Consider the following 20,533-nt stretch of genomic DNA (forward strand, 5'->3'; position numbering starts at 1 on the left):
TCAAGGGGCTGGCGCGAACGCCACTGCGGAGTTGGGCCAGGGGATCCGGCGAGGGGAGGGGAGGACGACTGCGGGAACAGCCGCGCGGCCGGCGGGAGACGCTCCGCGGACGCGCGCAGAAAGCTCCGGCGGGCCGTCTCCGGGGCACTGCGGAACCGCGCCGGGCGCGAGCGCGGGGGCGGAAGGTCCAGGGGACGCGCGGTAGCCCGAGGCCCGACCGGAAACCGCGGAGGGCGGGGAGGCCGCGGCCTAGAGCGGCGCTGCGGCGCGGTAGGCGGGACCAAGGCGAGCGCGCAGGCGATTGGCTGGCGGCCCGGCGTCGCTCGTGACGCACCGCGCGGGGAGGGTGCGCGCGCCTTCAGCGGCCTCTTTGTGTGGTGTCCTGATAGGGGAGCGGAGGTGGCGGCCGCGGCGGCCCTGGTGGGGTTCCAGCGTCCTCGGCTCGCCCTCGGGCCGGCAGCGCGCCCCTTCCCTCCCCCTCCCGCCCCTTCCCCGCCGGCGGCGGCGGCGGCCGGGCCCGGACTCGGACGAGGCCTCGGCGACCGCTAAACGGCGACAGCGACGCCGCGGAGCGCGCAGGGCGGGGGCAGGGCCCGGGCGGCCGACAACATGGAGAACTCGCAGCTCTGCAAGCTGTTCATCGGCGGCCTCAACGTGCAGACGAGTGAGTCGGGGCTGCGCGGCCACTTCGAGGCCTTCGGGACGCTGACGGACTGCGTGGTGGTGGTGAACCCCCAGACCAAGCGCTCCCGCTGCTTCGGCTTCGTGACCTACTCGAACGTGGAGGAGGCGGACGCCGCCATGGCCGCGTCGCCGCACGCGGTGGACGGCAACACGGTGGAGCTGAAGCGCGCCGTGTCGCGGGAGGATTCGGCGCGGCCCGGCGCGCACGCCAAGGTGAAGAAGCTGTTCGTGGGCGGCCTCAAGGGCGACGTGGCGGAGGGCGACCTGATCGAGCACTTCTCGCAGTTCGGCGCGGTGGAGAAGGCGGAGATCATCGCCGACAAGCAGTCGGGCAAGAAGCGCGGCTTCGGCTTCGTCTACTTCCAGAGCCATGACGCGGCCGACAAGGCGGCGGTGGTCAAGTTCCACCCGATCCAGGGCCACCGCGTGGAGGTGAAGAAGGCGGTGCCCAAGGAGGATATCCACGCGGGCGGCGGCGGCGGCGCGCGGGCGGCCCGAGGCGGGCGCGGTGGCGGCCGGGGCCGCGGCGGAGGCGGCGGCGGCCGAGACCAGAACGGGCTGGCCAAGGGCGGAGGCGGCGGCGGCGGCTACAACAGCTACGGCGGTTACGGGGGCTACGGCGCCTACGGGGGCGGCGGCGGCGGCGGCGGCGGCGGCGGCTCCTACGGCGGCAGCGACTACGGCAACGGCTTCGGCGGCTTCGGCAGCTACAGCCAGCACCAGTCCTCGTACGGGCCCATGAAGAGCGGCGGTGGCGGCGGCGGCGGCGGCGGCAGCTGGGGCGGCCGCAGCAACAGTGGACCCTACAGAGGCGGATACGGCGGCGGCGGCGGATACGGCGGAGGCTCGTTCTAGAAGCCGAGTTCCGAACGAACGCCGGGCGGCGGCTGCGGCGGCGCCTCTTCTCTCCCCCCCCCTCCGCTCCCGCCCCAGGTGCCCTCGGGGGAGCCGCTTACCCTGGGGGGCCGCGACCCCCCGTTTGCCTGCCTGTCTCCCTCTGAAGGTGGACTCGGCCCCACACACACATTTTTGTGTTACAGTCATTGATGGACTCTATTTTTTTATTATTACTTGGACCTTGGTCGTTTTTATACTAGCAAAATGTCTTGTTTTAATTTGTGGTTTTTTTTTTTGGGAGGGGTGGGCGGGAGGGAGTGAACTTGCTGATTCTGTAGCAAAACCTGGGTGGGGGTTGGGCGGGAGGGTAGTTTACTTTGTTGTAAGGACTTGATACCTGGCTACAGCGTTTTCTATGAAACCTACTTGGATCCCATGCCTGAAATTTGGAAGCATATGTACAAAAATCATTTTTACGTTTTATTTTTAATAAATCATTGTGTTTGACCTTACATGTCTAACATTTTTTTTCCTAGGATCCACTCCTTACCGTTTTAAAAGGGTATTTTTTTTGTTAGTTTTTGATGTGTACTTTGAAGAACTTAAAAAAAGGTCTTGTAGGTTATTTTTCCCCCTTCCTGTTTGCCCAGCTAGTGATGTGTTGAATTTACCTTTTACAGACAAAACTTTTTGAAGTGGTGGATGTGGCTGTTTAAAAGTTTCTGTGCATCCATCTCTTTGTAATAAGCGCTCTGCTTATCATCTTGACATGGTCACTTCTTTCTATAAGAATTTACTTCAAAATCTGTACTGTGTAGTTTTAAAAGAAATAGTTTGTGTTTAAGCATGTGTTCTCATTCATATAAAATGTTTAAAACTTTTTTAGATGACCTAGTTTCATCCTTACTGGTTTGTCTGTAATGAATGGTTACAAATAAGGGTTATATTTTACCCTAACACTAAATGAAAACTTTTTTTTAAATGTATTTTCAGAGCAGGTTTAAAAAGTCCCTAAATCTGAACTTTGTCCTGTGGAGTCCAACCTATGTAGCACCATCTACTGGTAGAGTGGCGGTATAGACGCCAGACAGTTGGTTTTTAAAATACATTTGTTTAGGACAATTTCATCAGATTTAGTAGTCTGTCATCAGAAGTCTGCAGACTTGAAAGTTCCACATTTACTTGTAGCTGAGACGGGCTCCCTAGTTAACAGCCCGAATCAGTCACTTTTTCTACATGAGATTTGACAATGTAAACTGCTATGCATAGCTTGGGCAGTGGCCCCAAACTGCTCTGATAGCCACTTGCAGCAGCTATGTGTACCGGGGTTTTAGGTGCAAGTTGTAAAACAAAATATCTGTATTCTGCTTGGTTAACGTGTATTTGTAGCCCTTCATGCAATAGAATTCAAGTTGTTGTTTATAAAAAAAAAACAAAAAAATGATAATAGGAGAAAATTGCCTTCCTGGATAGAAACATAGAATAGTAACGTTTATGGATATCACAAATAAAGAATTCAATTCTTTACATGATTGAGTGAGAGTATGTATAACCTGGTGGGTGGGTTCAGAGTACCAGTTAACTTACTGGACTTAATGGTATGGTAAAACTTTTTACTTGGATTTTGGAAGCCTAAAACTTAATGGTATCAAGCTTTTGGAAAAAGAATTTTCTTCTTACATTATAAATAACTTGAATGTTGGAACCCCCTTACTTTAAGTTGTCATTGTATGGTTTCTAAGATCAGATTCTTGCCAAAACATTGTAATTACCAAGGCTCTTAAGTAAAAAAGGACACAAATGTTAGGCTAGTTAATGATAGCTGATGCTTGATTCAGATACTTAATAACCACTGACAGTGAAGAGGTAAGTGTGTTGACACATGCAAGACTTGGGTCATACTCTTTGTTAGTTTAGTATTGCCCTTAAGTTTCTGCTTGAAATTACACAGGCTAGGTGGAAGATTTAATCCAGGTTTTTCGGGGTGCTTGTAGGATACAGGAAATGATCTAAAACTATCATTACATGCTAACCTCTGACTTCTGCTTATTTTTGGTGAAAAAATCCTGAGTTTGGTAGGTGTTGTAGACTGTCACATATGAGATGGTCATCTCTTTAGTACTGATGACTTGTAAAAGACATAAAAATTCCCTGTTAGCCTACAGTCATGTATATTAACAGCCCAGTCTTGTGTATGTTTACCCTTAGAAGTTTAGAAGTCAATGTAACTGAATAGTAGGAAAAGAAAGGGTTAACAATTATAAGTGCTTCCTGTGTTTCCCTGGCCAGCGTGGCTATGGAACTTTTTAAATGGGTGGGCAACTGAGGTCTTAACAGGACCTTAGCTGCATGAGGTGGTGATGAGTCCGCCACTCCTTTGAGTATAGTTTTTCAAGCTTGAATCAGATTCTCAAGATGAAGTTGCCCCAATGTGAAGATCCTCATATTTCAAATGCTTGGAGCTTAAATTCTAAAGCAGTCATTAGTTAAAAGATAGTTTGGAGATCTGTTGATTTGTGTGTGAGAGCATGTGCCTTTCACAGGGAGCAACTGGGGAGGTGAGAGGACGTTTTGTGCAAGTCTGCTCTCCTGCCGTCTGGGTCCTGGTGATCAAACTCCTGGCTGCAACTGAACCATCCTGACAGACCTGGGAGATCTTTAAAGATGGTAATCATTTAAAATATTTTTTTTAAGGAACATGTATGTGTGGGTGTAGGTATGTGAGGTTCCTGCAGAGCTCAGAAGAGGTGGTGAATGCTTGGAGCTGCATTACAGATAGGAGATTGTGAGTTGCCAGATGTGGGGCTCCTCTTCAAAGGCTGAGCCCTCTGCAGACCCCAGAATCTCAACTCTAAAGCTTAGAAGTGCTATCAAGTCTGAATGTGCTCATGTTTATATCCTAATGTTGTGGGATCTCATAGGAAAAACAGATGGGATGGCTGAGAATTGGGAATTTAGCATCCTTGTCTCAAGCCCACAAGAGAGAGTGTCAGCTGATTTGTAGACTTCATTGTTTATACTCCAAGTTGGGTCACTGCCTTTTAGGTTGTTTCCTAGGTGGGATTGTGGGTTGCTTTGAGCTAGTCTGGGTGTGACCTGTGTAACATCCCCCATCAGTGTCATAGGGAAAGTCTACTCTCAGCTGTATTATGGCCATCTCTGCCTGCCCTCTGCGCCCCCTGTGTTTTCTTTCTGTGTTCCCTTGAAACTTGCTTGTAGACCAGGCTGGTCTGGGCATTCCCCTGCCCTTCCTAGTGCTAGCTTAGGAACATGTGCTCTTTTGGCCTTTCTGGAAGGACCAGCCAAGACTACCAACTGAGGTGGGACTGCTCATTGTAGATGAGCTTGAGGTGCTCTTTTTTTTTTTTCTGCTTTTAAAAATGAAAAAACAAAATATCCCCCCCAAACATTCCCCCCACCTCCCCCCCAAGTAAAACGTTCCTTGAGGCACTTGGGAGGCTGAGGCAGGTGGCTCACTGTGAGTTCGAGGCCAGCCTGGTCTACAAAGTCAGTCCAGGACAGCAAGGATAACATAGAGAAACCCTGTCTCGAAAAACCAAAAAAAAAAAAAAAAAAAAAAAAAAAAAAAAAAAAGAAAAAGAAAAAAAAAAAAAAGAAAGAAAGAAAGAAAGAAAAAGTTCCTTGAAAGCCTAAGCAGATAAGTGTTCATGTGTGCTATTTATTTTTGTTTTTGTTTTTTTTGAGACAGGGTTTCTCTGTAGCCTTGGTGTTCTGGAACTCAGGATGTAGACCAGGCTGGTCTCGAACTCACAGCAATCCGCCTGCCTCTTGACTCCCTGAGTGCTGGGATTAAAGGTGTGTGCCACCATGCCTGGCTGGAAGCTCTGATTTTTAAAAACATCACAGCAGTAAACATTACTCGTCCATGTTTTGTCTATGAAAAAGGGCAGAGTGTCCAGTTGTGTGTTAATAGATGTTAGTAGCTGCATTTGACGTTGCTCGAATTGTAAATGATTTACCAAATACTTTTATCAGGAAGCTTTCTTGAGAAGTTGGAGAAAACAAATTGGGAAGTGCTGGTGAGGTTTGCCCCGGGTCAGAGGTGGGTTTCTAGACTGAGGTAACTCCAGTTGCTCTTTATTTAGCCTGCTCAGTCAACTTGTTTTCCAGACTCTGCAGTTGTTTAGATCCCTTATGATTTGATGTGGTCTAATCATTCTCGGTAGTTATTTCCTAACAGTCTTTGAGAGAAAACCCTTGGATTTATTCTTATGATACATCCAACAAAAAACTGACTGCTAAGCTGGAGAGGGGCCAGCCTTCTTCCTCTTAAAGGGACCCATAGTTTTGTCTGGATGCCGAGAACTTAAGCAGTTATGACAATACCAGCATTTGAGTTGGGCCTATAAGCAGTAGTGACTATTACATAAAAGTGTGACAGGTGTTTGGACTAGTTTTAATATTTGGATTAGGAAGACAAAGCCACAAAGGACATTCCTACTGCTTAGTTGAAATGCAAAGCATGATGTATTGGGTTCCTTACATCATTGCCCCTTTTGAATATGAGGCCACAATGACCTTTAAAAGAACAGCCATTTAAATTTTATTGTTTTTGCCAAGTACCAATAAGAGCAAAACCAGCTGTGGGATGCAGACTAATTTACTCAAATTTGGAAATACCAGTCACCTGAGATTTTTTAGTGAAAAATGACTGTGGGGCTTGCGAGCCTGCTCAGCACTGAGCGCTTGTGACTGTTGCAGAGATTTCCAGCACTCCTATGGCTGTATTTCCAGTCCTGGCACATCGGACTCCCTCTTCTGACCTCTGAAGGGCACAGGCACACAAAGGCACACACACATACATGCTGGCAAAATACTCCCATACACACAAAAAAGTTAAAAAAAAATGACATCATAGAGTAAGAAAACATGCCACACAGTAGTCTGTAGTTTGAGGTTCCTGTGAAAGCTACAGTCTGATTCTCGGTTCTTCTGGATCTCCATTTTGGCTTGTTTTACCAGGAGCAAGCTCTTCCAGTGGTTTGATCAGTGTCTGATGAAAGTGAAAGTCTCTTTCCTGTAATTGAGAGGCTATGTAAGATAAAGTTAGGTCACTTTGGGAGCAGTTAGATGGCTCCAAAGTAGTGAGTGTGAGTGACTAGCTTCAGGCTAGAGCCTAGTGTACCATGGGTGTTCTTGATTTTTAAATTCAGTTTCTTACTAAATATTAATTATGGGAGATTTTAGTTTGGAAATTTACTGGGGTGACAACAGTTGAGGGTTGGCCAGTGAGGCAAGAGCAGCAGATCATGTTTTGGGATGTAGGCCACTAAAGATTGTGCCTCTTCGTGGTGGTTAATTTGGTTGTCACTTGATACACCCAGAAGAGGGAGCCTCGGTTGGGGGAATTGCCTTGGTTGTCTTGATGAGGGAACGGTCACCGTGGGAGGTGAGGATTAGAGAGCAAGCTGAGCCTGAACAGGGCAGGCTAGCCAGTGAGCAGTGCTCCTCCGCCCTTCAGTTCCTGCCTGGAGCTGCTGCCTTGGGTGCTTTGATGATGGGCTGTAACCTGTAAGCCAAAGAAGCCCTCTCCTCCCCAGCTGCTTTTCAGCCATGGTGTTCATCATAGCAACAGAGAAACAAACTAAAACACCTCTGAGTAAATCAGCAGAAAGCCATCCGAGGGTGGTTTTGTGTTGCTTTTGAAACAGGGCCTCACTTTGCCAACCTGCCTGGGGACGGGCTGTGTAGCCTAGGTGGCTTTGACCTCCTGAGACGTCTCCTTCCTCAACTTCCTGAGGGCTGAGATTGCTAGCCACACTGCCTAGCAATTTTAGGGTTTTGAGCAGAGGAATGGTATGGTCTGGATTTTATAAGCTGCTGTTTGACTTTGTTCAGTGTCTATTCTTTGGGTATAATTGCTTTTGATGGTAGTTTATGAGGAAAGCATTTGAAACTGGCTGGATTAAAGTATGACAGACAGTCTCTTCCATAGCCATAAAAGAACCTCCATTCGGTGGCAAAATGTTAGGATATCTGGCCTGCTGCTGCTGTCCTTTTAAATGTCCTTGTTGTGAGCTTGGTCTTTGTCCAGGCACTTGAACTTTAGGGAGTGTCCCCGCATTCTCTGTGTTTACTGTGCCCAGGCTAAAGCCCTGCTTTTCTTCTGGGAGCATATACTTAACAGTGTCACTACCGTGACCTTCAGCTGTGAGTTCAAACCCTTCTAGTAAATGACTGAACGTAAGAGCTGGGCTTAGGAGGTCTGGAGAGATGGCTCTGAGGTTAAGAGCATTGGCTTTCTTCAGAGGTCCTGAGTTCAACTCCCAGCAACCACATGGTAGTTCACAACCATCCATAATGAGATCTGGTGCTTTCTTCTGGCCTGCAAGCATACATGCAGGCAGAATACTGTGTAAATAATAAATAAATCTTAAAAAAAAAAAAAAAGCTGGGGCTTAGGAATCTGACACATAGGTGGTTGTTTTCTCCTTCTTCTTCTCCTTTTTCTTCTTTTTCTTTTACTTCTTCCTCCTCCTCCTTTTTCTTCTGTTTTTGCTTTTGTATTTTTGTTTTTTATTTGTTTTTTTTTCCAGGCAGAGTTTCTCTGTGTAGCCTTGTCTGTCCTGAACTCACAGAGATCTACCTGCCTCTGCCTCGGTGAGTGCTGGGATTAAAGGAATGCGCCACCACACCAGGCTATAATTGTGCATTTCTAACTAGTTAAAATTATAAATTTTATTTTTAAATATAAAACCAATGCAATGCATATATAAGTCTACTGGAATTATACCTTAAAATGACACGTGTTAAATTATGGGAACTTGAAATGACCTAGTTGCAGATGTAATGATAAATGCCCACCTCCCCGAGTCTTTGAGCCAGGTCCTCACTACATAGATCTGGCTGACCTGGAGCTCTATGTAGGACAGGTTGGCCTCAGATGCAGAGATCTGCCTGCCTCTGCATGTGCCACCATGCCTGAACGAAGCAGGTTTTTTCTTTTTCTGCTTGATAAATACCCTGTTTGAAAATGTCATGGACCCAGTGGTCTGGAGTAGAAGCAGGAGCATCCTGCCTTGGAGTGTAGCCTGGGCTACATGTGGAGATCTGCTTCAAAGAAACAAGATTGAAGGCCAAGCGGTGGTGGTGCACGCCTTTAATCCTAGCACTTGGGAGGCAGAGGCAGGCGGATCGCTGTGAGTTTGAGGTCAGCCTGGTCTACAAAGTGAGTCCAGGATAGCCAAGGCTACACAGAGAAACCCTGTCTCAAAAAACCGAAAAACCAAAAAACCAAACCAAACCAAACCAAAACAAACAAAACAAGATTGAGGCCTGGAGAGGTGACTCAGCAATAAAGAATGCGCACTGCTCTTGCACAAGACTAGAAAGTTTGTTTCCTAGCACCCTCCCTGGGGTTCACATCCACCTACAGCTCTAGCTCCAGAGGATCTCATGCCTTCTTCTGACCTCTGTGTTTAGAGCATATCTGCACTCACATGCACATGGATGAACATACATATGAATAAGTAAAATATTTTTTAAAGAGTTATTATGCATATAGTGCTCTGTCTGCATGTACACCTGCATGCCAGAAGAGGGCATTAGATCACAACTAGATGGTTTTGAGCCACCATGTGGTTACTGGGAATTGAACTCAGGACCTCTGGAAGAGCAAACAGTGCTCTTAACCTCTGAGCCATCTCTCTAGCTGAGACAGAGTTTCTTTTTCTAGCCCTGGCTGTCCTGGACTCACTCTGTAGACCAGGCTGGCTTTGAACTCAGAGATCTGCCTGCCTCTGCCTCCCAAGTGCTGGGATTAAAGGTGTGTGCCACCACTGCCCGGCTTGTTTTGTTTTTGTTTGTTTTAACATTTATTTATTTTTAGTTTTCCCAAAGACAGGCTTTCTCTGTGTAGCCTTGGCTGTCCTGGACTTGCTTTGTAGATCAGACTGGCCTTGAACTCACAGAGATCTGCCTGCCTTAGCTTCTTGAGTGCTGGGATTAACGGTGTGTGCCACCAAGCCTGGCATGTCTCGTCTGTCTGTGCACCGTTTGTGTACAGTGACCTTAGAGGCCAGAAGAGGGTGCTGGGTCCCCTGGAACTGGAGTTCTAGATGTTGAAGTGGGAATTGAATTCTGGTCCTCTGCAAGAGCAGCCAGTGCTCCTGCCCACTAAGCCATAAGCGTAATAACAACAAATGCTGCCATAACTTTAGTAAGATCTAAACTTTATTTTTATTTCTGCTTTGCACTTTCTCCAAGCTGAAAATTGTCTTGTGCTGATTTCTGATGGGCTCTCAATTGTTCTTGAGTCTCTCAGCTTCCATTATATGAGTAATCCTTTCACCCGGCTGTAAGCTCCTGGGCTTTCTAGTCATACCGTGTTTATGGAAGTTTACACCACGTAGCCACCTGTTGTAGCTCAGTGAGCCTTGCCTGAATTATAAGCATGCTATCAAGTGACCATAGAGATTTACCTCAGGTCTCTCGTTTACACCCGTAGAGCAGTGGTTCGCAGCCTTCCTAACGCTGCCACCTTTCAGGTAGCTCCTCATGTTGTGGCAACCCCCAACCATAAAGTTATTTCTGTTGCTCCTTCGTAACTGTACTTTCGCTACTGCTACGAATCACGCTGTGAATACCTGATACGCAGGATATCTGACATGTCACCTTCAGAGGGGTCATGACCCACAGATTGAGAACCACTGCCTTAGAGGATCTAAAAATAAACCAAGGGTGTTGTGTAAAGCAGTGAGCGTAGAGAGCGTGGTCTGGCTCCGAGGGGGTTATTGAAGGATGTGGAGCTGTGGTGACCGCTCAGGGATGTTAATTGGAGTCAGAAGAGATGTGCGCATCATAAAAAGGTGTGATGCTGGCATCATGAGTGATGGTGCCCAGAAGGGCTTCTCCAGGGCGTGGACTCCTCAGCCCTCAGAGCGGAACGGTGAAGGCAGGAAGGCGGGCAGGCCCGTGCCCCTCTGCACTGCGTGCTGAGCTGCTTGCCTTTTGACTATCTGGGGTCCTGGCTTCTCCCTCAGTGCCTGCCGGCTGAAGTTGCGGAGATGGAGGTGGGCCGTGCTTTATATCCAGTCCTGGCTGGTCCTTGCCGACCTTGCCGGCAGTCGTGGCTTCTAGGGATGGATGAGAGCACCACAGAATGACGCCCCTCCCCCACCCCCACAATACTTTTTTTTCTTGGTTCCAGGATCATTGAGTGGGTCAAGGATGGTCATGAAGAAGATGAAGAAGACTGTGGTACCAGCAGTTGCTAAATGCTTGTCATAGACTGGGCCTCTGCTGCATGCTTCACTGCCTGTGTGAACTCTTAGAGGTAGCTATTGGCACTAGCCTCCTTTTGTAAAGGGAAGTGACGTTCCTAAGGTAACTTGCCTGGGGCCATGTTTCTGGGAAGCATACCTGCCCGTTAGGGGCTCGAGGTCTGAGTGGTCCCCTCATCTGCCTGTGCATCCTTATCCTCGGCTCTAATTTCATAGGTGTGAGGTGGAACCTAACTACCCAGGATTCCTTTTGTAACATATAAATCATGTAGAATTTCCCTTTCTAGATGTATAATTTTTAAAACATAGTAGTTTATTTTTAATTATGTATATCTATCTATCTATCTATCTATCTATCTATCTATCTATCTATCTATCTCTCATGCGTTTGCACATGTGCATGTGTGAGTGCAGATACCCTTGGATTTGGAGCCACAGGTAGTTGTGAGCCACATGACATGGGTGCTAGGAGCCAAAGCTCCTTGGTAAGAGCAATGCATAGTTTTAACCACAGAGCCTTTTCTCTGGCACCCCCCAACTCAAGATAAAAAAATTTTTCTTTTTTTCTTTTTTTTCTTCCTGAAACAGGGTTTCTCTGCATAGCCCTGGCTGTTCTGGAACTTGCTTTGTAGACCAGGCTGGCGTGGAACCCACAGAGATCTGCCTGCCTCTGCCTCCCAAGTGCTTTTGATGTCCTAACACATATATTTTTAGCCACCTAGGTAAATGGTCCAGATACACAATGTGACTTGAGACATGGTGCTGTGTAGAGGGCTTTTTTTTTTTTTGAGACAGGGTTTCTCTGTGTAGCCTTGGCTGTCCTGGACTCGCTTTGTAGACCAGGCTGGCGTTGAACTCACAGCGATCTGCCTACCTCTGCCTCCCAAGGCCTGGATTAAAGGCATGCGCCACCATGCCTGGCGAGGAATTTTATTGTATTTATTTAAGAGCTTTTTAAAAAAGATTTATTTATTTATTTTATGTATATCAGTGCTCTGTCTTCATATACACCAGAAGGGGGCATCAGATCCTATTACAGATGGTTGCAAGCCACATGTGGTTTCTGGGAATTGAATTCAGGACCTCTGGAAGAGCAGTCAGTGCTCTTAACCGCTGAGCCATCTCTCCAGTCTGTGTAGAGGGATTTTAATCCAGCAACATGGCTGTTCTGACTAGGATACAGACACACCCTTAGTATACACTTTGAATTCCAAAAATGAAGGTAAAGTTAGTTTGTAGAAACAAGCAGTCTTGTTAAAAAGTGATATATAGTTGAGTGGCAAAGAGATGAATCAGAAAAAGATTTGACAGAATGAGTCAGGGTTAGGATGTGCCCAACTCTCAACATAAAAGAGTCAAAAAAGAGGATTTAGGAAAGCAGTGCAGGGAAGAGGCAGTTTGTACCAGGATTGTTTTACGGAGACAGGTTGAAGAGAGAACAAACTAGACACAGGTGAAGACAGAATGAGCCAGAGAGTGAGAAGGGACCAAAGATTAGGGCATATTGCCGGAGTCAGTGTAAGGCCAAGCAGAGCAGGTCAGTGGGAAGCTGAGAGAAGCCAGATTGAAGCAGTCAGCTTGGAGAGGAGTTTAAGCCAGAACAACTGAGTTGAGCCAGCCAGCAATAATTCAAAAAGAGCTAGAAAGGGTAAGCTTATTCAGCAGTAAGCCTCAAGGCTGAAAACATTCTAGGCCTAGGTTAGATTGTATGGAGGCTGGAAACTTCCAGGACGAGGCCTAGGTTGGCAGAGGAAGTAAGCCTCCCAGACAACAGTTACTTCAGGAGAATAAAAGATGCTTTTACGGGTCTGTGTTATACGTGCAGATGTAAGAAAGCAAAGCATTGGAGAAGTGGAGGGAAAGGCCAGAAAAGAGGAAAAAGGGCCTTTATGGGAAGGAACCGTTGGCCTAAGTGTCTCTGGGTGAAGTACTGTTTCTGGTGCTGAGGCAGAGAGTAGAAGAGAGAACTTTCTAGTCCAAATCCAGACTGAACAAGGAAGTTTTTCTTTCTAACACTGGCTCTTCTCAAGTCAACTGAGAGCTGGAGGGTTCTGCACAAACTTGGTGTGGATGAGGTGGAGACCTGGGGTCACCAGCTGTGCTTGGCTAACTGTGAAGGTAGCCCAAGGCTTCGGGAAGAGCCTGGGCAGTGGTAGTGGTGGGCTTCAGTGTAACTTCAAGACAGGTGAAGGATGGGGCGTTTTCCTCCAGGCAGGTACCACTTTGATACTTTTGATTTTCCTCTGCTAGAATCCAGAGCAGCCCTTCTTAATCTGATCCAGTCAGGAGGGTTAGCCTGCACTGAACAGGTCAGACTGTGGCCCAGATAATGTGTGGATAATAGGTAGGAACTGTAAAATGTATCGGAGATCAGAAAAAAGGCCCAGTAGCTCTCTAGGGAGGGGCTTTTGGCTCCGCTCCCCTTACTTCTGGTGGATGGCCTTCTCCATTCTGCCTCATGGATAGTGGATAGTGGGTAGAGTGCTGTGCTCTGACACGCTGTAAGGCAAGGGTAGGCTGCAAGGGAACCACCTGGATCTTTACGTTGGCTCCAATTGTGAGCCTTGAAGCGTAAGTGTGTTCAATCCTCAAGTATTTCCTTGTCAGATTTCCCCCTCTTTCCTGCTTGGTGAAGACGTGAATGAGGGCAGGCAGAAAGGGAAGTCAGTTTTACTTCCCTCTTGTGACTCACCCAGTCGCCTTCCTATGCTAGTTGCCTGCTACACTCTGGCACGGATTCTGGGACTCCACTTCCTTACTGGCGATGCTCAGCCTCTTGTGGTCCCTGTGACCACTGTCCAGAGGAAACGGAGCCACGGCACTGATAAGAGGAGGAAGGTAAGGGTGGGAGAGAGAGAGAGAGAGAAAGCAGGGGTTTGGTTGTGAACATGTGAAGACCCAGCACTGTTTAAGTGTGGGTGCTCACTCAGGTCTCCTCCCATTTGAGGGGGAATGACTGGGCAGTGGTCTCAGTCAAGAGCCTGGGTGTCTGGGGAGATAAACTATGAGAGTCACACCTTAGTCATTATGTAGCCAGAATGTTATGTAAAGCTCAAGTTAGTAATACTTCTAGTTTTTTTTATAGTTATTAATTTATTCATATTACATCTCAATTGTTATCCTATCCCTTGTATCCTCCCATTCCTCCCTCCCTCCCTCCCTCCCATTTTCCCCTTACTTCCCTTCTCTGTGACTGTGACTGAAGGGGACCTCCTCCCCCTGTATATGCTCATAGGGTATCAAGTCTCTTCTTGGTAGCCTGCTGTCCTTCCTCTGAGTGCCGCCAGGCCTCCCCCTCCAGGGGACGTGTTCAAATATGGGGCACCAGAGTTCATGTGAAAGTCAGACCTCACTCTCCAGCCAGCTGTGGAGAACGCCCTGTCCATTGGGTAGATCTGGGTAGGGGTTCGAAGTTTACTGCATGTATTGTCCTTGGCTGGTGCCTTACTTGTAGTTTTTATACCTGTGTTCCTCCCTTTGATGATGACTCAAGGTCTGTGCAGCACTGAAGAAATGGGTGCAACGGGTCAGAATTATAATGGTGACATATAATGAGCATCTCTCATTTTCACACACGTTACTGTATCCTCCTAAAGTTCCCCACAAACATAAGAGCCCAGGAAAGTCTCCTCCTTAAGCAGATGGCCAGGGAATACTGAGAAGGAAAGTGGACACTTTCAACTTTTGTGGAATTAACTTTTGTAGAATCACAATTATTAGAGTTGAAATCTAGGGATTGTCTGGTGAAGGAGGGGTGGAGCATGGGGTCAGGTGTAGGGGAAGACTAGCTCGCAGAAGGCCACTCTTCCCGTGCACGCTTGAGTAGCTCTAAGGATGCCAGGTGTACTGGGCGTGAGGAGTCCTAGGACACGGACGCACACTCACGGCTGGTATTTCTGCACAACCATGGAAGCTTCTGGCTTCTGAGCCAGTTTTCATCACTAATTGTCCCAGTTGTCTCTAATCCCTGGTTCTAGGAGGCACAAACTAGCTTCCGGCTGTCCACAAGATTGTCTCTCAGTATAAGAACCAGGTCGTGCAAACAACACCCGCCCCCAAGACGTTCACTTAGGGGAGGTGAACAGTAAGAGCAATGCCTTCTGTGGTATTTTGGAGGCCACTGGCTGTCCTTGGTGTGACGTAGTGAAGGCTTTAGAAAACCTGGGATTGATTTGCCCTTCCATAAAGACTCAAGTGTTGGGTTGTAGGAGCCATTCCAGGCAGGGCCAACAGCTAGAGCTCACAGTGCTGCTGCAGTGCACAGAAGCCTTGGCTGGAGCTGGGGCTCAGCATGTGAGTTGGAACCACAGCTTGCCTAAGTTTCTCTATGGCAGACCTTGGAAAGCTGTTCTGTAGCAGCCAGGCGCGGTGGTGCACGCCTGTAATCCCAGCACTCAGGGAGGCAGAGGCAGGCAGGCTGATACCCGAGACCAGCATGGTCTACAGAGTGAGTCCAGGACAGCCAGGACTAAACAGAGAAACCCTGTCTCAAAACAGCAGCAGCAGCAGCAGCAACAACAACAACAACAAAAACATCCCGTGGCTCAGGATGACAGTCCGACAGTGTTCTTGTGATCACTGCAGTGCTCTTCAGTGCTTTGTATTAAAGGAGGATTGTTTTCAGTTGCACCTCCCTCTCTGCACATAAGGCACTTGCTTCTGGCTCCCATGTCTAATTCTTCTTCCTTTCAGTTCTGTTACACCCACCTACCCACCCAAATCCCACTTGCCACCTCTCAGAATTACTGTGGGCTTGGGGCGGGGGAGTTAGACAGAGCAGCCGTTACAAGTGAAATTTCCCCAGGTAGGTTAACTCCGCTGCAGGCCACAGAGGGGCCTCCTCATTCCAGGAGTCTAGCCGGGCCCACAGACTCCCAGCCTAGGAGGAGGCGAGGAGGAGGGGTTAGCTCTCCTCCGTTAGCGAGGAGGATCCTCCGATCCATTGCAGTGCGGTAGAGGAGGCAGGAGACTGTGCGGTGGGCTAGTCGCTAAGGGCTGGGGATGCCTGAGCAGATGTGGAAGCAGCTGGAAAGGTGGCACAGCCCTTGGGTCACCGCTGCCGCTGCCGCTGCCGCCGCCGCCGAAGCTGTGGCTGTTCCTAGGAGACAGAGGAGAAGCCAGCCTGCGGGGGAGGGGGAGCGAGTGGGTTGCTGCTTTTAGCAGCTGAAAGGGCTGCAGGGAGCTCTGGGTAAGACATTTTCTACCACTGTCGCTTGCTTCTGCGGTAGAAGCTGGCGCGAGTAAGTCAGAGGAAGGAGGACTGCTCGGGAGGGAGGAGGTCTCATTTGCAGCTGAATCACTGCTGATCGGGAACCCTCCACGGGGCTGCTGGGAGAACCCGGAGAGCAGCGCTGGTTCTCCGAGTGCATGCACAGTTCGGTGGCTCCTAACCCTGCCGGGCCTCCCACAATGGAGGGCGAAAGGTACGTTATGTGTAAGTGTGCTGTTTGCTGTATGCATGTGTAAGCCAACGCGAGCTTGAGGTGTAACCACGGGCATTTGTTTGCATCAACCAGGCAGGCTTGCAAATCCTGACCGCGGCTGGCTGCGGGATCCCAAAGCAGTGTGAGGGCAGGGAAGTCCCCCTTGGAAACCTCCTACCTCTCTCCCAGGGCTCAAAGCTCAGAGACCAGGCTCCTGCCAAGGCAGGTCTGGGTTTGCCGGCCAGGGGAGCCCACGGAAAGAAGGAACTTCCTGGCTGGCTTTGGGGGAGTTTTCAGCACTGCTTGAACCAGGATTGCCCTTTTCAGGCTGTTCAAGGAGGCGGTCCCTTTCCTCCAGGGTGTCTCTTTGGTGGGGGTTTTTGATGTCATCACAGGGCTGGCCTCCCAGAGGGCAGAGGGCACTTGCCTCATTCACACCTAGGCGGTTGAATCCTCAGGAAACGTGCCAAGTGGATGGCTTTCCTAAAAAAACCGAGTCTATGTGTGTTCACCGACACCGGCTTGTGTGCTGGTATTGGGTGAAGGAGAAAACCCAGGCAAGTTGCATCTGCTCACAACCGGTTTTGTCTGTATCAAGAAAGTTTGAGAGATGCCGCCGCAAGGTGTGCATCTTAGAGGAACTCTTGTTTCTTCCACCGCAGACTTTTAATGAAACAGGAACCAACAGAAAGCATTTAAGTACTTGGGCCGAGCAGGACTGAGCTAGCCAGGGTTTGTCTCCCGGCAAGCAGGAGCGTATACAGTTTTCATATTTCTGAGGAGCAGATCCTCCTACTGTGAAGGCTCAGTGCAGAGTCAGGCTTGGCAGACGGCAGACCAGAAATCTCCTGAATGCCACCACCTCCTCACCCGTGGGTTGGCGCCCAGGACAGGCTTTGCTGCCTTCTTTGAGGAGCAAGGAACACAGGGAGAGGCCCGAAGGCGTTTCCTCTAAGTTATGAGTTGTCGGTTACAAGGGCACCGGCTCAGCGAAATCCGAGCCCTTACGTTTGGAGAGCACGTTGATAAGTGTGCACAGCACCTTGCTAAGTGTGCACAGCTTATCCTGACTCCTGTGCTCCCATGAGCACAGCAGTGCTGGTTTCATTCTCTTCTAGAGAGCAGTGCTTCCTGACAGCCCCACTCACAGGAAGATTAGAGCAGTGGCTCTTAACCTTCCTGATGCTAAGACCCTTTAATATGTCTCCGTCTCCTCATGGGGCGGTGACCCCCCCCCTTCCCCAACCATAACATTATATTTTGGTCGTTACTTCATAGCTGTAAATTTGCTACTGTGATGAAGTGTAATGCAAATATCCGTGTTATCCAATGGTGTCAGGTGACCCCCTTGAAGAAATTGTTTGACTCATAAAGGGGTCTCGACCCACAGGTTGAGAACCAAAATTCTTGGACTTTTTGGACCACATGTGCTGACTTACAGACTCTTTCTGGGCTCTCTTCACAACACAGTCCCCCTGAACAATGGGCCATGCAGCGGCCTTGGGGCAGAGGTGGAGGTGTCCTAACTCTCTCATTGGTCTGGCTGTTAGCAGAGGGAAGGAGCAATTACAAGAGGGGGAAACCTGCACCATGTCTGCTGGCAGGACCCGGAAGCATGTCTGGGCTGAGCGGCTGGCATGACACTGCTGCCAGCTGAGCGTTTGGGAGCAGTGGCTGAAGCCACAGTTCAGTGTTCTGAAATGTCACAAATCAACCTGAAGAGCTCTGATCTAGCTGGCCTGTGAGGGGAGCTGATGTCCACGGCTCCCGCTCCAGCACTCAGCAGGCTGCCCAGATCACCACTCGGTGTGCCTAGGGACAGCTTACAGTTCAAACAAATAAGTCTTCGGTTTTTCTCTTGTCTCTCTTTCCAATGTACACTGGGTCACTCCAGAGTTCTGTTGGTGTCTTTTTTCTTTTCCTTCCTTTCTTTTTTTTTTTCTTTTTGATGTGGCAGTTCTGCAACTTTGACGCTCAGCAGGTTAATCCTCATCCACATGGCCCGTCTGTAGATATTGGAATGTGGTAACGGGCGCGTAAGTTACCAATGTGTAGAGGATGTTTGGTGAATCCTCTTCTTTATTACATTTTCTGAACAAATGTACTCGGATGCGATATGGAACATTCCATATTCCTTTATTGAGCCTGGCATCTATGCACACATCTGGAGTCCCCTTCTCCTTCATGGCAACCTTCTGAGTTTCTTGAGTGCCTGAGGAGCATGCTTCTTGAGGCCCCACTCCATGGATGCGCTGGTGAATGCTGATGGTGTGTTCTCCAGTCACCTCCTCACTGATGGCGGAACGGCTCTTTTTCTTCTTGCCACTGTTCTTTGTGGGAGCCATTCTGCTGGGCTGCAAAGTGTGTTGGTGCGTTTCATGGCCACGCTGCTCTTCCAATTTTGTTTTGGAAAACTCAGCTTTTTTTTTTTATCCCTTGTTGATGTTCTTGCATACAAACCACTTTTTTTTGGGGTGGGGTGGGGTGGGGTCCCTGGCCTTCCTGGAACTCATTATGTAGACCTGGTTGTCCTGGAACTGACAGACATCTGCCTACCCTCTGCCCTCAGAGACTGAGATTAAAGCATGCACAACCTCATCTGGGCAAACCTCTTGTTTGTATTTTAGACCTGAATAGTAGGTTCAGTAGGTTCTTTTGTGTTTCTTTTTCTTTCTCTCTCTCTCTCTCTCTCTCTCTCTCTCTCTCTCTCTCTCTCTCTCTTTTGAGACAGGGTTTCTCTGTGTAGCCTTGGCTGTCCTGGACTCGGTTTGTAGACCAGGCTAGCCTCGAACTCACAGCGATCCGCCAGCCTCTGCCTCCCGAGTGCTGGAATTAAAGGCATGCGCCACCACGCCCGGCAATTGTGTTTTTGTTTTGTGTGGCTTAAAGGTCCTCAAACTTGGAGACATGTCCTCACATCTGAGGACAGTGTCAAGTGCTTCTTAAGATCCCTCACTGGGCTCCTGTGTGGCTCCCCAAGCAGTGGGTGCTGGATAATGACTTTCTAATTAGTGACATAAGCAAGTTTTACTAAGTCTTTGAGAATGTCTTACAATAACGTATTTTCATCATATTCATTTCTCCTTCCTCAGCTCCTCCCAGATCCATTCCCACCTTCTTAACCCACCCAGCTTCATGCTCTTCCCTCGCTTCCCTCCCTCCCTCCCTCCCTCCCTCCTCCTCCTGCCCCTCCCTCCTTTTCTCAACCATTTGAGTCCAGTTTGTGTTACCCAGTTACTATTGGTGTAGGGTCTCCCCTGGAGAGTGGTCAGTATACCAGGTATTATGTCATTAAGGAAAACTGACCCTCCCCCTCTCAGGATCTATCAGACTGCTGGTATCCCCTCATCTGGGGGTGTGATTTGTGCCCCCACCACCACGTTGGGATTGTGTCTGCTTGGGCTGGCACAGCTCTTGTGTACGCTGTCATACCTGCTGTGAGTGTGTGTGTGCAGCTGCCCTCTTATCTGGGAAAACACAGTTTCCTTGAAGTCCTCCACTGTCTCTGCGCTTGCACCCTCTCCACGCCTCTTCCACAGAGACGCCCGAGCCCTGGGTTATGGTGTGGACTCCCCATTTTCTCTCATTCTCCGCATCTGACCTTAACTGCTGACTTTCGTGATGAACTCTAACTAAAAGGCGAGAGAAAAGGTGGAAACCTTTGAGCGTCTTTGCTATGGGGCTGCTTATCTCAGCTCCACTTGAAATGCTTGAGATGAAAGAGGAGATGGAAGCAGCTTTCACTTCCAAGTTTCCTGGAAACCGAGGGTGAAAGTCGTCCAATTGGCCCAGGTCACGAGTCCGACCCCCAGGGACTAAGGCGTTCTGCATCTTCTGCTTGTTCCACATTTAACCCACTGAAACATAATTGGAGCTATTTTTAAGCATTAAGACATTTCAGCCAAGAGATTTCTATGAATTATTTCCTTTCTTTGCCATGAGGCTATGAAAATATTTTTACCTTGAAATATTAATTGAAAGCGTGGGCTCTGGAATAACACAGGGAAGTGCTCTACAAGCCACATGACCTTGTGTGTATCATATTTTTTACTGAATTATTTTTTTTAATGTAAAGGGAACAGTAACATTATGTTCATGAGGTTGCTGTGAAGATAAAATGAGGTGGTATGAATAAAGTACTTAGGATTTCTTTTTCTGACGTGGATGGCAGCAGCTATTATCGCTGGTCCCTCTCTTGCTATGCTGGCCTTGAGGGGCTGACAAAGGCTTTAGGATTTTCCTGTATCATTTATCCAAAGCAGATTATGTGGGACTATTTGAATGGAAAAAATATAGGGAAAGCTTACCTAAATTCTGTGCACAGTAAGGTGCTTCATAGGGCTTCAC

The 20,533-nt window shown here is 48.6% G+C and overlaps 2 protein-coding genes across 3 annotated transcripts in view; both read left to right on the forward strand.

The window, feature by feature from the left end:
• The first annotated feature begins 473 nt into the window (after positions 1-473).
• HNRNPA0 (heterogeneous nuclear ribonucleoprotein A0) lies at positions 474-1,682 on the forward strand. The gene has a single exon (XM_084794575.1). The coding sequence runs from the start codon at positions 610-612 to the stop codon at positions 1,537-1,539; it is 930 nt and encodes a 309-aa protein (XP_084650701.1). The 5' UTR covers positions 474-609; the 3' UTR covers positions 1,540-1,682.
• A 44-nt stretch (positions 1,683-1,726) lies between these two features.
• KLHL3 (kelch like family member 3) overlaps positions 1,727-20,533 on the forward strand; it is a 136,560-nt gene continuing 117,753 nt past the window's right edge. Inside the window, exons 1-2 of one of the 2 annotated variants that reach the window (XM_084794555.1) lie at positions 1,727-4,188; positions 10,691-10,816. Coding sequence is in view for 1 of the 2 variants with exons in the window: in XM_084794554.1 (XP_084650680.1) it covers positions 16,131-16,186 (56 nt within the window). In the remaining variant the exon portion in view is untranslated. Of the gene's footprint in view, positions 4,189-10,690; positions 10,817-15,513; positions 16,187-20,533 lie in introns of those variants that run through there. The other variant, XM_084794554.1, reaches the window with a different exon arrangement.

The sequence above is a fragment of the Acomys minous genome (genome assembly GCF_964271855.1).
Source record: "Acomys minous genome assembly, chromosome: 9".
In the NCBI taxonomy this organism is placed as follows: domain Eukaryota; kingdom Metazoa; phylum Chordata; class Mammalia; order Rodentia; family Muridae; genus Acomys; species Acomys minous.

Bases quoted from the DNA above. Each gene is read 5' to 3' on its own strand.
- HNRNPA0 (XM_084794575.1), top strand. From the start codon at position 610: ATGGAGAACTCGCAGCTCTGCAAGCTGTTCATCGGCGGCCTCAACGTG.